General features: G+C 41.4%; 1 protein-coding gene across 1 annotated transcript in view; it reads right to left on the minus strand.

Moving 5' to 3' along the window:
* Positions 1–9,985, minus strand: part of LOC117093754 (zinc finger protein 486-like) — a 38,034-nt gene extending 28,049 nt beyond the window's left edge. Inside the window, 3 exon segments of the mRNA XM_033229267.1 lie at positions 3,465–3,560; positions 4,682–4,808; positions 9,792–9,985. Of these exon segments, the coding sequence (XP_033085158.1) occupies positions 3,465–3,560; positions 4,682–4,808; positions 9,792–9,974 (406 nt within the window). The 5' untranslated portion in view covers positions 9,975–9,985.
* Positions 9,986–13,426: the final 3,441 nt, after the last annotated feature.

Here is a 13,426-nt window from a genome sequence, read left to right on the forward strand (position 1 = left end):
TGGTGAAGCCCCGTCTCTACTAAAAATACAAAAATTAGCCAGGAGTGGTGACACATGCTTGTAACTCCACCACTTGAGAGACTGAGGCATGAGAATTGATTGAACCCAGAAGGCGGAAGTTGCACTGTGCCACGATCACACCACTGCACCCCAGGCTGGGTGACGGAGCATGACTCCATCTCAAAAAAAAAAAAAAAAAAAGTTTCTAGATAACTGAAATATTTAACTACTAGTGTATACTCACTAACTGCAGGTATTTTGAATCATTGGCATGCACTGTGTGGCAGTAAAATTTTGGAGAATATGCGGTATAAATAGAAGATTCTAATGAGAAACTTTAAAAAATAGCATTTAAAAGAAACTACTTTTAATATTTTAAATATATGGTATTATTACACAAAATGAAACTGCTATAATCCAACTTTAGAAGCAAAGAGCAGCCTTACATTGTTAAATAAAAAAATATATAATTTGCAGAATAGGGTTAGGCCCTCTGATACGTAAAACAAATATTGAGCCGGGCGCGGTGGCTCAAGCCTGTAATCCCAGCACTTTGGGAGGCCGAGACGGGCGGATCACGAGGTCAGGAGTTCGAGACCATCCTGGCTAACACGGTGAAACCCCGTCTCTACTAAAAATACAAAAAACTAGCCGGGCGAGGTGGCGGGCGCCTGTAGTCCCAGCTACTCCGGAGGCTGAGGCAGGAGAATGGCGTAAAACCCGGGAGGCGGAGCTTGCAGTGAGCTGAGATCCGGCCACTGCACTTCAGCCTGGGCGACAGAGCGAGACTCTGTCTCAAAAAAAAAAAAAAAAAATTGAGAAATAAACTACATTATTATTTATATATAGGCTAAAAAAGTAGATGAAAATCCTTTAATTCCTTTTTGCCTGCAGCAAACTTAAATTTATAAGTAAATATTTTAGTAAATATGAGTCCCTATGAATTATCTAATTTACTTCAGGCACACCATGCAAATTCTAACATATTGTCCCAAATATCTGAATCAAAATTTACAGACAAATCTGAAAGAGAAAATAGAAAGTAAAAATGTATAGGGAAAGTGACATCAGTAAGAGGAAAAGATTAAAATTCCCATTTTCATATTCCCTTACAGCAAAAAAAGTCAGCCCTCTCTGACAAAAATGCTTTTATGAGAGAACCAGGCATTCTAGCTCACATCTGTAATGACAGCTACATGGTACATTAAGGCTGGAGAACTGCTTCAGGCCAGGATTTTGAGAACAGCCTGGGTTATGTAGCAAGACACCATCTCCAAAATAAGCACCTCTAAGAGAGATTTGAGATCCTGCTAAAGCTTAAGATTGAGAAGTGTTCTATTCAGAAGGTAGGCCCTTAGTCAGGTGGGAAACTACAGGACCCCTATTCATGGCTATGCAATGCACCAGGATAGGGTTTACCCAACTTGGTCCCACTGAGAATTCTGAACTTACTCTGTAACCAACCCAAACTCCTCCCAGCCAGTCTGGTAGAGGTCCTGCCATTCCAGAGATCTGGAGGAAGGCACCCATTTACAACAATGTAGGCAGGCCTGCAGACCGTGGCCTTTACTGAGGTCCCTGAAGCAGTTCTATGACAGTTTCAGTTACCTGAGCCACAGTTTATGGTCAGTTCTGCCCATGCAGAAATCCACGCAATTGGGCAGGGTGTGGTGCCTGTAATTCCAGCACTTTGGAGGACTGAGGTGGGTGGATAGCCTGAGGTCAGAAGTTCAAGACCAGCGTGACCAAAATGGAGAAACTCCTTCTTTACTAAAAATACAAAATTACCCAGGCGTGGTGGTGCATGCCTGTATTTGCAGCTACTTGGGAGGCTGAGGCAGGAGAATCGCTGGAACCCAGGAGGCAGAGGTTGTGGTGAGACGAGATCGCACCATTGCACTCCATCTTGGGCAACAGGAGCAAAACTACATCTCAAAAAGAAAAGAAAACAAAACAAAACAAAAAAGAAACCCACACCGTTCCCTGAGGAAATGCTTCTAAAATCAGTTTATGAAAACTCGAAGAGGTGTTTGCTCCATCAAATTCAGACACCAATACAAAACTATATTGTGCCCACTGTCAATGCTTCTCTTTGAATGCAGTACTGGAAGTATGTGGCGGAAGAATTATTCACAGAAATAAAAAAATCCATCCAGGTGCAGTGGCTCATGGCTGTAATCCCAAGATTTTGGGAGGCAGAGGCGGGCATATCATCTGAAGTCAGGGGTTGGAGACCAGCCTTGCCAACAGCGTGAAACCCCATCTCTACCAAAAAAATACAAAAAATTAGTTGGGTGTTATAGTGAGTACCTGTAATCCCAGCTACTCAGGAGGCTAAGGCAGGAGAACCGCTTGAACCCAAGAGGCGAAGGTTGCAGTGAGTCAAAATCACACCACTGCACTTTAGCCTGGGCAAAAAGAGTGAAATCCTCTTTCAAAAGAAAAAAAAAGAAATAAAAAAATCCATTGAAATTGAAGAAAAATAAGTCAAAAGTTGCTGTTTGTTGATCACACAATCTTATATTTAAAAAACCACAAACAGTACATTAAAACCTGTCTAAACTAATAAATACACTCAGTAAATTAGCAAAATATAAAATTAAGCACACAAGTATATGTATGGTTTCTTACACTTAAAACAAAGTATCTGATGAGGAAGAAAAAATCTTATTTAATGTAGCATTAAATAAATTTCTGAGAAAAAATTAACTAAGGAGGTAAAAAAATTTACAATAAAAAAAGTTAGAAAATCAAAATTAATTTTAAAATATTTTATGTCTATGGATTGAAAGAATAAATTTTATTAAAGTGTCATATTATCCAAAGTGATCTATAGATTCAATAGTCTTCCTATCAAAATTGCAGTTTTTTTTTTTTTTTAAGTAATGGAAAATACAATTCTAAAGTTTACATGAAACTAAAATAAACTTCAAATAGTCAAAGCAATCTTAAGGAAAAAGAACAAAGCAGGATAATTTCAAACTATATTTCAAGACTGTATAGTAATAAAAATAGAATGGACCGTGCACAAAAATGGACAAAAAAATGCAACAGAAACTACTACTCTCACACATTTCAGACCTGATGCAAAAATAGAACTAAAAAATAGTTTTAGTTTCTCAAAATAAGTCAGATATTTGTGTGTCCCCAAAACAATGAAAAATCAGCCAGATTGTGCAGTCTCTTATATGCCATGAAGACGACTTTGGCTCTCACTGTGAACACGAAGGAAGCTCACCAAAAGAAAAGAATTTTTAGAGAATTTAAAAGCATAAGACAATATGCCCCTTTGTAAGAGCAAAATTTAAAAAAGAAAAAAAAGAAAAAAAAAAAAAAAAAAACAGCTGCCCAGGAAGTTCCTTTGGAACACAGCTTCCCGAATCACACCTTAAGAACTGGCTTTCTCTTTGACCTTGGGCCTCTTATCCGTGTTGTCTGTTGTATTCACTTTCACTCGCACCTACCTGGAGGCTTGACTACCATCTCATGTCTCTTCACAGTCAAAGGTTTTTTTCCTTGCTCCAGACGGGTGATGAGGTCTGGCTTTGAGACAATAATACCTGTTTTATTAAAAATAAATAACATGAATCTTGCTCATATTCTCCAATTACAAGCTAGTAATGTGCTCAGGAAAGATGATGTGATAAAATATTTTAGTAAATTAATACCAAAATACAAATTTGTAACAGAAATTTCTAAATATTTAGAAAATACTTTCAATTTGCCTGGTGCGGTGGCTCACTCCTGTAATCTCAGCATCTTGGGAGGCCAAGGCAGGCGGATCATGAGGTCAGGAGTTCAAGATCAGCCTGGTCAGCATGGTGAAACCCCATCTCTACTAAAAATACAAAAAGTAGCCGAGCATGGTGATATGCACCTGTAGTCCCAGGTACTCAGGGGGCTGAGGCTGAAGAATTGCTTGAACCTGGGAGGTGGATGTTGCAGTAAGCCCAGATTGCACCACTGCATTCCAGCTTGGGTGACAGAGCGAGACTCTGTCTCAAAAAAAAAAAACTTTCAATTTGTAGGTTTCCTAATTTACTAGCTGGTACTACTGAATCAAAAATTGGTGGCGACAATTAGATTTTCAGGTGGAAGCTACAATATTTTATGTCAGTAAATTTCTGGAATTACCACTAATTTAGAGTGAAGAACAAAACTCAGAAATGTGGAAAGTTTGTATTAAGATGAAATATCTTGAAGAAATTTTTTTATTTTCTTTCTTTCTTTTTCTTTTTCTTCCTCAAGACAGAATCTTGCTCTGTCACCCAGGCTGCAGTGCAATGGCATGATCTCGACTCACTGCAACCTTCATCTCCTAAGTTCAAGCGATTCTCCTGCCTCACCCTCCTGAGTAGCTGGTATTACAGGTGCGTGCCACAGCCCCCAACTAATTTTTTGTACTTTTATTAGAGAGACGGTGTTTCACCATGTTAGCCAGGCTGCTCTCGAACTCCTGCCCTGAGGTAATCCCCGAGCCTCACCCTCCCAAATTGCTGGGATTACAGGCATGAGGCACTGAAGTAATTCTTTTCTAAATGAACAAATTCTGAAGATTTTCTTGAAAAACTGGATCTGAAACTCTTTTATAAAAAGAATAAATTACTAAAAGACATTCCACAAAAAAGAGAAATAAAACATTTTGTGTATATTATGAATTATGTACTAAAGTTTTTCTCACCAAGGAAGACCAGGTTTCTGTAGTTCTCTAACATCACATTCCTATATAAATTCCGCTGTGCAATGTCCAGGCAATGCCACTCCTCCAGAGAGAATTCTATGGCCACATCTCTAAATTGCAATGGCCCCTGAAACACACACATGCACACATTTTCACCGAGTGATTAGGGGTGGAATTTTTAATTTGACTTAAGGTGAAATGAGAGAGTGAATACAACTGGTTCTGACTTACAGGATTGATTAAAATTATCCAATAAAATAATTTTCAACACAGAAATATTCTCTAAAGTATTCTGCAACTCTGAGAAAAAAGAGGAGCATAAGATCCACATCAGTTCATGTATTTTTATAGATAATAAAGTATAAAATTAAAGGCATGAACACAAACATGTACATTTTTGAATACATATTTATATCATATGGAATGAGTTGTGAATATTTTTCAGATGAGAAATACATGTTGAGTTAGAAGGCACCTCTCAAATTTTAGTATGTATAATAAGGTGAAGACCCTGTTATGCAGGGTTTTTTTCCAGAAGATCTGGAATAAAGTCTGATTTTTTTGAATTTCTAACAAGCTCACCAATAATGTCAATGTTTTTGGCCCAAGAAGGACATTTTGTCAGATATCCAGTAAGTGGAAGAGTCTGTGTTTTTTCCAGTTTTTCTGGCCTGTAAACAAAGATAAGAGCCTTCATTTTCCAAAGAAAAATACGTAGAAAAAAAAGAAAAAAGAGCAGCTACCAGATTAAATATGATTGTTTATGCACATCAGCAGCATAACGAAACTTAATAATGAAGAGAAAAATAATTAGCTATATAGTAAAAAAAAAAAAAAAATCGTCAGAGAGCTATTTAAGCAAGTGAATCATTAACCATTAACTGCACTAGGACAAATTTTCATGATGTCCTAATGCACACAGAAGAACACAGTATCACTGTTGAAATATTCCTTCTTTAAAAAAGCAAATAAAATCTGAATTTAATCAAAAAGAATCATCAGTTTTATGCAAACCTCAAAATGCAGACACCACCTATGTTCTGTAGTTTCTAGTAGTATTTTAAGTAGGCTACATTTAGCACCCTAGAGAGTAGGTATCTCCTAACAATTTTTTTCAGAATTTCTGGGTAATAAATGCCATCACATTTAAATGAGCAATTTTTTTTTTTTTTGAGACAAAGTCTCACTCTTGTCCCCTAGGCTAGGGTGCAATGGCACGATCTCAGTTCACTGCAACCTCCACCTCCCTGGTTCAAGTAGTTCTCCTGCCTCAGCCTCCCAAGTAGCTGGGATTACAGGCACCTACCATCACACCAGGCTAATTTTTGTATTTTTAGTAGAGACGGGGTTCCACCATGTTGGCCAGGTTGGTATCGAACTCCTGACCTCAGGTGATCTGCCCGCCTCGACCTCACAAAGTGCTGGGATTACAGGCGTAAGCCACCGCACCTGACCTAAATAAGCAATTTCTTAATCCTGTTCAGCATACAGCTAACAGAACACACGAATGGAGCCTCAACATTATATTTTCTCCACCTTTACTAAGGACCACAGTTTTCCCCAATAGAAATGCTGAGTATCCACATCTTTCCATGTTCAACAGCCACAAAGGGAACATTTTTAATATTGCAGATCATAAATTCTTGTTGATAAATCTGCATGGCATATAAGAAGTTATTCTGTACAGAATGTAGAGAAGGCTCTGGGATACAGGAAAGAAATACTTTTCAGAGACCCTTGACTATCATAAGAATTTTAAGAAGTACTTAAACCAAACTCCTTAGGGAGGAAAAACACAAGTAGAGAAATAAAGGTTTTCAAGTACTAAACGCATGGCATTCCAGGAGGCAGAGTGGACACAGCTTTTCAGCTGAGGCATGTTTACCTGAAGAAAATCCTTTTTTTTTTTTTTCTATCTCCTCCTTCTATAGAATTCCTTCTCAGACGAGATTCTCTGGACAAATTACAACGGCGTCTTGAGAATATGCCTTTAAAGGTGTCAGTACCACGTTTACCTGCTAGCATGACATCAACTGGCAGAATAACAAAAAAATCCACTCATTTCTGTCCTTTAAAACAGAAGAGATTCAGGAACAATGAGCTGCTCCATGAAGATGAAAATAGAAGTTTCTCCTTTCCTGTCCTCAGGTGCCCTCCCCTGCCACAGACACCAGCAATTTCTGCTACAGTAATGGAAATATGTACGAACTACCAGTCCCTTCCAAATCCAAACAGAATAGGCCCTATGACCACCACCTAAGGTGGAACTTAACTCTCATGAATGTATTTTGGACATCTGCAGGGGAGGCGCCCCAGAAAAAACTGAGTATGTAATAACATCCAGTTGCAGGCTTAATATTAGCCTTAGCTTGGAGTCACTAGGTTCAAGCTTTAATTTCCATGTCAGAATTAGTCACTTGGTTTTTGAAACTAAGTGTTTGAAAAATCCAGGGAAATTACTCAAACGCAGTGTTTACATAAGGGAAGGAAATTTTAAGGTTCTTACATTCTTTTGTTTTTTGAGATACAGTCTTGCTCCGTGCCCCAGGCTAGAAAGATCTCAGCTCACTGCAACCTCCACCTCCCGGGTTCAAGACATTCTTGTGCCTCAGCTTCCCAAGTAGCTGGGAATACAGGCATATGCCACCACACCTGGCTAATTTTTGTATTTAGTAGAGATGGGGTTTCAGCATGTTGGCAGGCTGGTCTCAAACTCCTGACCTCAAGTAATGAACCTGCCTAGGCCTCCCAAAGTGCTGAGATTACAGGCATGAGCCACTGCACCTGGCTAAGATGCTTGCATTTTATACCTCCATAAGAAAAAACATATATATCTACTTCTTTCAGACAATATATGTATTATTTTATTATTTATCTTAAAAGTAATGAAGTAGGCCGGGCACGGTGGCTCATGCCTGTAATCCCAACACTTTGGAAGGCCGAGGTGGGTGGATCACAAGGTCAGAAGATTGAGAACATTTTGGCCAACATGGTGAAACCCTGTCTTTACTAAAAATACAAAAAAATTGGCTGGGCGTGGTGGTGCACACCTGTAATCCCAGCTACTTGGGAGGCTGAGGCAGGAGAACTGCTTGAACCTGGGAGGCAGAGATTGTGTGAGCCGAGATCACGCCACTGCACTCCAACCTGGTGACAGAGTGAGATTCTGTTTCAAAAAAATAAGTAAACAAATAAAATAATGTAGTAAAAAATTAGTTATATGGGAACTCTTCTAGAAGGTACCATGTTTCATCACTTATAATTTAGCACTTAACTCAGAACTCAAGAAAAAAGGATATAGAACTGAGATATTCACTGTCGCAAATTTACCCTGCAAAAAGAGGAACGAATGTGTTGATGAATCTATGTAACTCATCAATATCTACCACAGTTTCCTGTGGAAATACATTCATTGTCTACAGCCAAAATGGAAGAGAGATTTTCCCTATTTTTTTCCTTGGTAACTAGGATTCCTGGGAAACATGGTGAAACCTCGTCTCTACTAAAAATACAAAAATTTGGCCGGGCGCGGTGGCTCAAGCCTGTAATCCCAGCACTTTGGGAGGCCGAGGCGGGCGGATCACGAGGTCAGGAGATCGAGACCATCCTGGCTAACACGGTGAAACCCCGTCTCTATTAAAAAATACAAAAAACTAGCCGGGCGAGGTGGCGGGCGCCTGTAGTCCCAGCTACTCGGGAGGCTGAGGCAGGAGAATGGCGTAAACCCGGGAGGCGGAGCTTGCAGTGAGCTGAGATCCGGCCACTGGACTCCAGCCTGGGCGACAGAGCGAGACTCCGTCAATAAAAAAAAAAAAAAAAAGAAAAGAAAAAAAATAAAAATACAAAAATTAGCTGGGAGTGGTGGTGCGTGCCTGTAGTCCCAACTACTAGAGAGGCTGAAGCTGGGGAATCGCTTGAACCCAAGAGGTGGAGGTTGCAGTGAGCTGAGAGAGCAAGACTCTGTCTCAAAAAATAATAATAATAATAATAATTAATTGAGGAACATGGGGTACACTTGAGGCCCTGCTTGGGACACATGTGAAAAATGCCAGGGAAAATCAGTCCCCTGTGGGATGTGAAAATAACTGAGTGGCAGGCAACTAGACTGAAGCTCTAGTCCCCGATTTCTATTTCTAAAAAAAAAAAAAAAATCTAAGCTCAAGTGCATTTTTTGGTAAATTACTACATTAGGGGAAACAAAATTCAGGCTTAAGCAACTATAAACTGCCAATTAAGCTCAATTACATAACCAGGAAATTTCCACCTTGATTGTACAACTTAAGAAACTACATTACTAAACCTAATAAATTACTGAATTTGGTTTTCTTCCTCATGTATTTCACAAATGTCTCTTCTTCAAGCCTCTCCATGGACTACAAACTACAAACTGTAGCTGGGTGCTCTACAATTCTTGAATCACTCTGATTAAATTGTTTGACATTTTTGCAGTGACTCCCATAATTTTTTTTTTTTTTTTAGACAAGAGTCTTGCTCCGTCGCCCAGGCTGGAGTGAAATCACAGCTCACTGCAACCTCCGCCTCCCGGGTTCAAGCGATTCTCTCACTTCGGCCTCCCGAGAAGCTGGGACTACAGACATTCGCCATCACACTCAGCTAATTTTTGTACTTTTAGTGGACAAGGGGTTTCCCCATTTTGGGTCAGGCTTGGTCTTCAACTCCTGACCTCAACTGATCCGCCCGCCTCGGCTGCACTTTGACCAAGCCCGGCCCCATACAATTGCAATAGCAGAAAAGACAAACTGTGAACCCCACAGATCAAAGTTCTTCCCATTTATGAACCCGTACCGAGAGTCAGGATTCTTCCTTGACACCCTCCAGTGGTCCCTGCACAATCTGGGAGAGACGCGGCACTGCGGGTGCAGAGCTGCCCACAGAGCGCTCCAGGCCAGGGGCACAATCACTGCGCAGGGAAGCGACATGACGCCCGGGGCCAGGTTGTCAGCGTAGCCGCCATCTTATGGCTGAACGGGACTGAGGTGGAGCTGGGTAAGGAGAATTCGGGGTGCAGATTGTGGAGCTGACTGCGGGGAGGCCTGAGTACTGCCACAGCCTCTTCCCCTCTATCCGGACGCTAGACCGGCACTCTCACCATTTCTAGGCTTCCAGGGGGTCCCGGCGTCTTAGCTGTGGATCTCCCAATACCTGCAGGATACAGGGCCACACAGCCTGGGCCTCTAGGAGCAGAGGACACAGAGCAGTGAAGACGAGACGTGGAGCTCCAGCGGCAGCAAGAGACAACGGCCCCGCCAAACCCGAAAGCCTTACGGTTCATTCCAGCTGCCAAACCCGGAAGCCTTACGGTTCATTCCAGCTGCGTGCCCTATTGGTCGGTTTCCAGCCCGGCGTCCCTGATTGGATAATGTTTAAGGCCCCGCCCCCTCAGGCCCTGAGTGACAGAAGATGTGATCAGATGCTGGGCGGAGTGAAGAAAGAGTGACAGTCTAAGCTGCAGCCTTTTCAGGCAGGGCTTCTTTCCTGAGCTGAGCCAGGCTCACCCCAGAGTATGGGAAAATTCTATTTCTTCTTTATCGTCTCTCTTGTTGAATGTATTCAAAGGTGAACAGAAGTATTTTTGCTATCATGTTAATAATACATAAAATTTTTGTTCAAGAAAAAATCAACTTTTACTTTGGTAATAGTGTATTAACTATTAAAGCTAATTTTAATAAAATCTTATAAATAAATCAAATATGTCATTTTTGACCACTCCAGATTTACATATATATTTTGTAATCCTTGTAATTTTTTTATCTATCTATATTTTATTTTTATCCACATTCTTTTTATTTTTTCAATTTGAAACAACCTTTTAAGTAATTTCAAACTGCTATAGGAGGTAGAAAGAAATCATTTAGGGGCAGGCACAGATAGCTCATGCCAGTAATCTCAACACTTTGGGAGGCCAAGGTGGGCGGATCACTTGAGGTCAGGAGTTCAAGACCAGCCTGGCCAACATGGTGAAACCCCATCTCTACTCATAATATAAAAAATTAGCTGGGTGTGGTGGTGTACATCTGTAGTCCCAGCTACTCTGAAGGCTGAGGCAGGAGAATCACTTGAACTCATGAGGCGAAGGTTGTGTAACGGCCCAAGGGGTTCATTTTGCCCTTTGCTTAGACAGAGCCGATTCAGCAAGACAGGGGAATTTGTGGAGGAAAAGTTAAATGTTAAATTTGAACTCAATTGAATGTGGACACAAACAATTGCCACCAAGTCCCAGAACAGGTCCTGTAGAGCCCCTCATGTGTTCATCCAGCCCTGTATCAAAGAAATATCTATTTCAATCTATTCCTATACATTTGTTGTTGAAAAGCGATAGACAATCACAAAAACAAGTTCACCTTTTTGTGTTCCTTGAGGCAGGTCATGAATGGCCCTCTTCGCTGGGCCTTATGCCACACAACTCTTACAAAATAACTCTTACAAAAGAGCTAGGGTCCCAGACCACCCTGAAGCTTCATGAGACTTCAGCTTGTCTGGCCAACTCTGGAGCCCAGACTGTTGCTTCCCACTCAGTTGGTAATCCTCCATAGTCTGATGAGGGTAAATATATATATATATATAATTATATATATCTTTTCCCATCTCGTCTTCTTACTGCAGTTTGCTTATTATATCAATCTGCTTATGATATTTATTTGCTTATTATACCATTTGGTTATTATATCATTAGTTTATTATGTCTGCATTGCTATTGATGTGGGATAAAGGTTGTTCACCCTTAAAGTTTTGTGTGTTTTCTTTTCTTCTCCCCTCTCACATTTCCCACACAGAACATTTTTGGCGTCACAAACAGGATTTGAAAACAAAACTGTGCCCCTTTTTGACCAGAAGGACAGGGCTGGAGGCTCCGAGACTTCCCATATCCTGGGATGAGATCTCTCCCAGTTCTCCGTCTTTGTGATTGAATGGTCCAGGGGAACTGGCCTTTGAGGGAATTGGGAATCTAAATTAGTACAATTTAAACCATTGACTGTGTGTGAAGTGCTGCAGGGGATTCCGGTCACCAAAGGAGATGCTGAGGGATCTCCCAAAGTGGATGGTGTTTGATTGCTGCTTATAAGTTAATGTATCAAGATAGGGGCTGGTTGCTACAAGAGAAATGTAAGCTGGAAAAGGAAAATGCTCATCTGACTTCCAGACTGGCCCTGGCCCAATACCAGTCAATGTCTTGACTCAACAGGCTCAAAGCTATCAGCCTATTGCTGAAAAAAGCAGCTGTCCAGGTGGCCTGGTCAGGGTAAAACTGAAGAACTAGTCAGTCAGGGCTTGGAGCAGGTAAACACCCAGCTCCTATTTCAAAAATGGGAAATTAACCCTAGTAAAATTCAAGGACCTGCACAAAGTGTAAAATTCTTTGGCATTCTATGGAATGCAAAGAAATAGTCCACTTTACCAAAGGCTAAGGCTAAAATACTATAATTTGCAACCCCCACCACTAAGAAGGAGGCCCAGAAACGTGTTGTCTTGTTTAGATTCTGAATACATCATATTCCTTACTTGGGTAACATTTTACAACCTCTGCATGCAGTCACTAGAAATAGGTATGACTGGCCGGGCGCAGTGGCTCAAGCCTGTAATCCCAGCACTTTGGGAGGCCGAGACGGGCGGATCACGAGGTCAGGAGATCCAGACCATCCTGGCTAACACGGTGAAACCCCGTCTCTACTAAAAAATACAAAAAACTAGCCAGGCGAGGTGACGGGTGCCTGTAGTCCCAGCTGCTCAGGAGGCTGAGGCAGGAGAATGGTGTGAACCCGGGAGGCAGAGCTTGCAGTGAGCTGAGATCCGGCCACTGCACTCCAGCCTGGGTGACAGAGCGAGACTCCGTCTCAAAAAAAAAAAAAAAAGAAAAGAAATAGGTATGACTTTCAATGGGAGAGAAAGAGAGTATGGCTTTTGAACAAGCTAAACAAGCAGTGCAACTGGCCCTGGATCTATGGTCCATACGGGATGGCCAGACGAACTGTGAGTAACTGTCCTAGATCAACATGCTAATTGGAGCCTGAGGCAGAAACAAGATGGGAAGAGGGTACTTTTTATGTTTTGGACCCAGAAACTGCCAGAGGCCGGAAAAGCTTATACCCCTTTCAAGAAGCAATTGTTAGCTTGCTATTGGGCTTTGCTCCAAATGAAATACCTCTGCTTCAACCATGATGTCTTTATGAAGCCTGAAATTTCTAGTATGACTTGGGTCATGAGTTTCCCCAAAACCCACTAGGTAGGGCACACCCAGAAAGTAGCACCACAAAATGGAAATGGGACATACAAAACTAGGCTAAGCCAAAACCAAGGGGGTATCACTTTTACATGAGATGGACAAAACTTGACAGTGCAGGAAACACTGAATGAGTCCTGCAGATACAGAGGGAAACACCACCCCGTGATGCCTGTCAATGGGGCACATCCTTTGAAGAACTAAGCCCAGAGGATCAGAAATATGCTTGGTTTCCTGATGGATCCACCAAAAACATTGCTGGGACCCAATGCTGGAAGGCCATGGCTTATAATCCTGTTAAAAACATCAGCATTTCTGATGAAGGAAGGGGTGGGAGCAGCCAGTTAGCTGAACTAGTAGTCGTTCCTCCAAGCTATTCAGGAGGAGACCAGAGGGATTTGTCACTTTTATACCAACTCTTTGTCAGTAGCATATGGTCTTACCACCTGGGTGCCCCAATGGCAACGAAACAAATGGTTAAAGGGGAATAAAGAGGTTTGGGGAAA

This window comes from Trachypithecus francoisi, unplaced genomic scaffold (genome assembly GCF_009764315.1).
Source record: "Trachypithecus francoisi isolate TF-2019V2 unplaced genomic scaffold, Tfra_2.0 Lachesis_group12, whole genome shotgun sequence".
Classification (NCBI taxonomy): Eukaryota; Metazoa; Chordata; class Mammalia; order Primates; family Cercopithecidae; genus Trachypithecus; species Trachypithecus francoisi.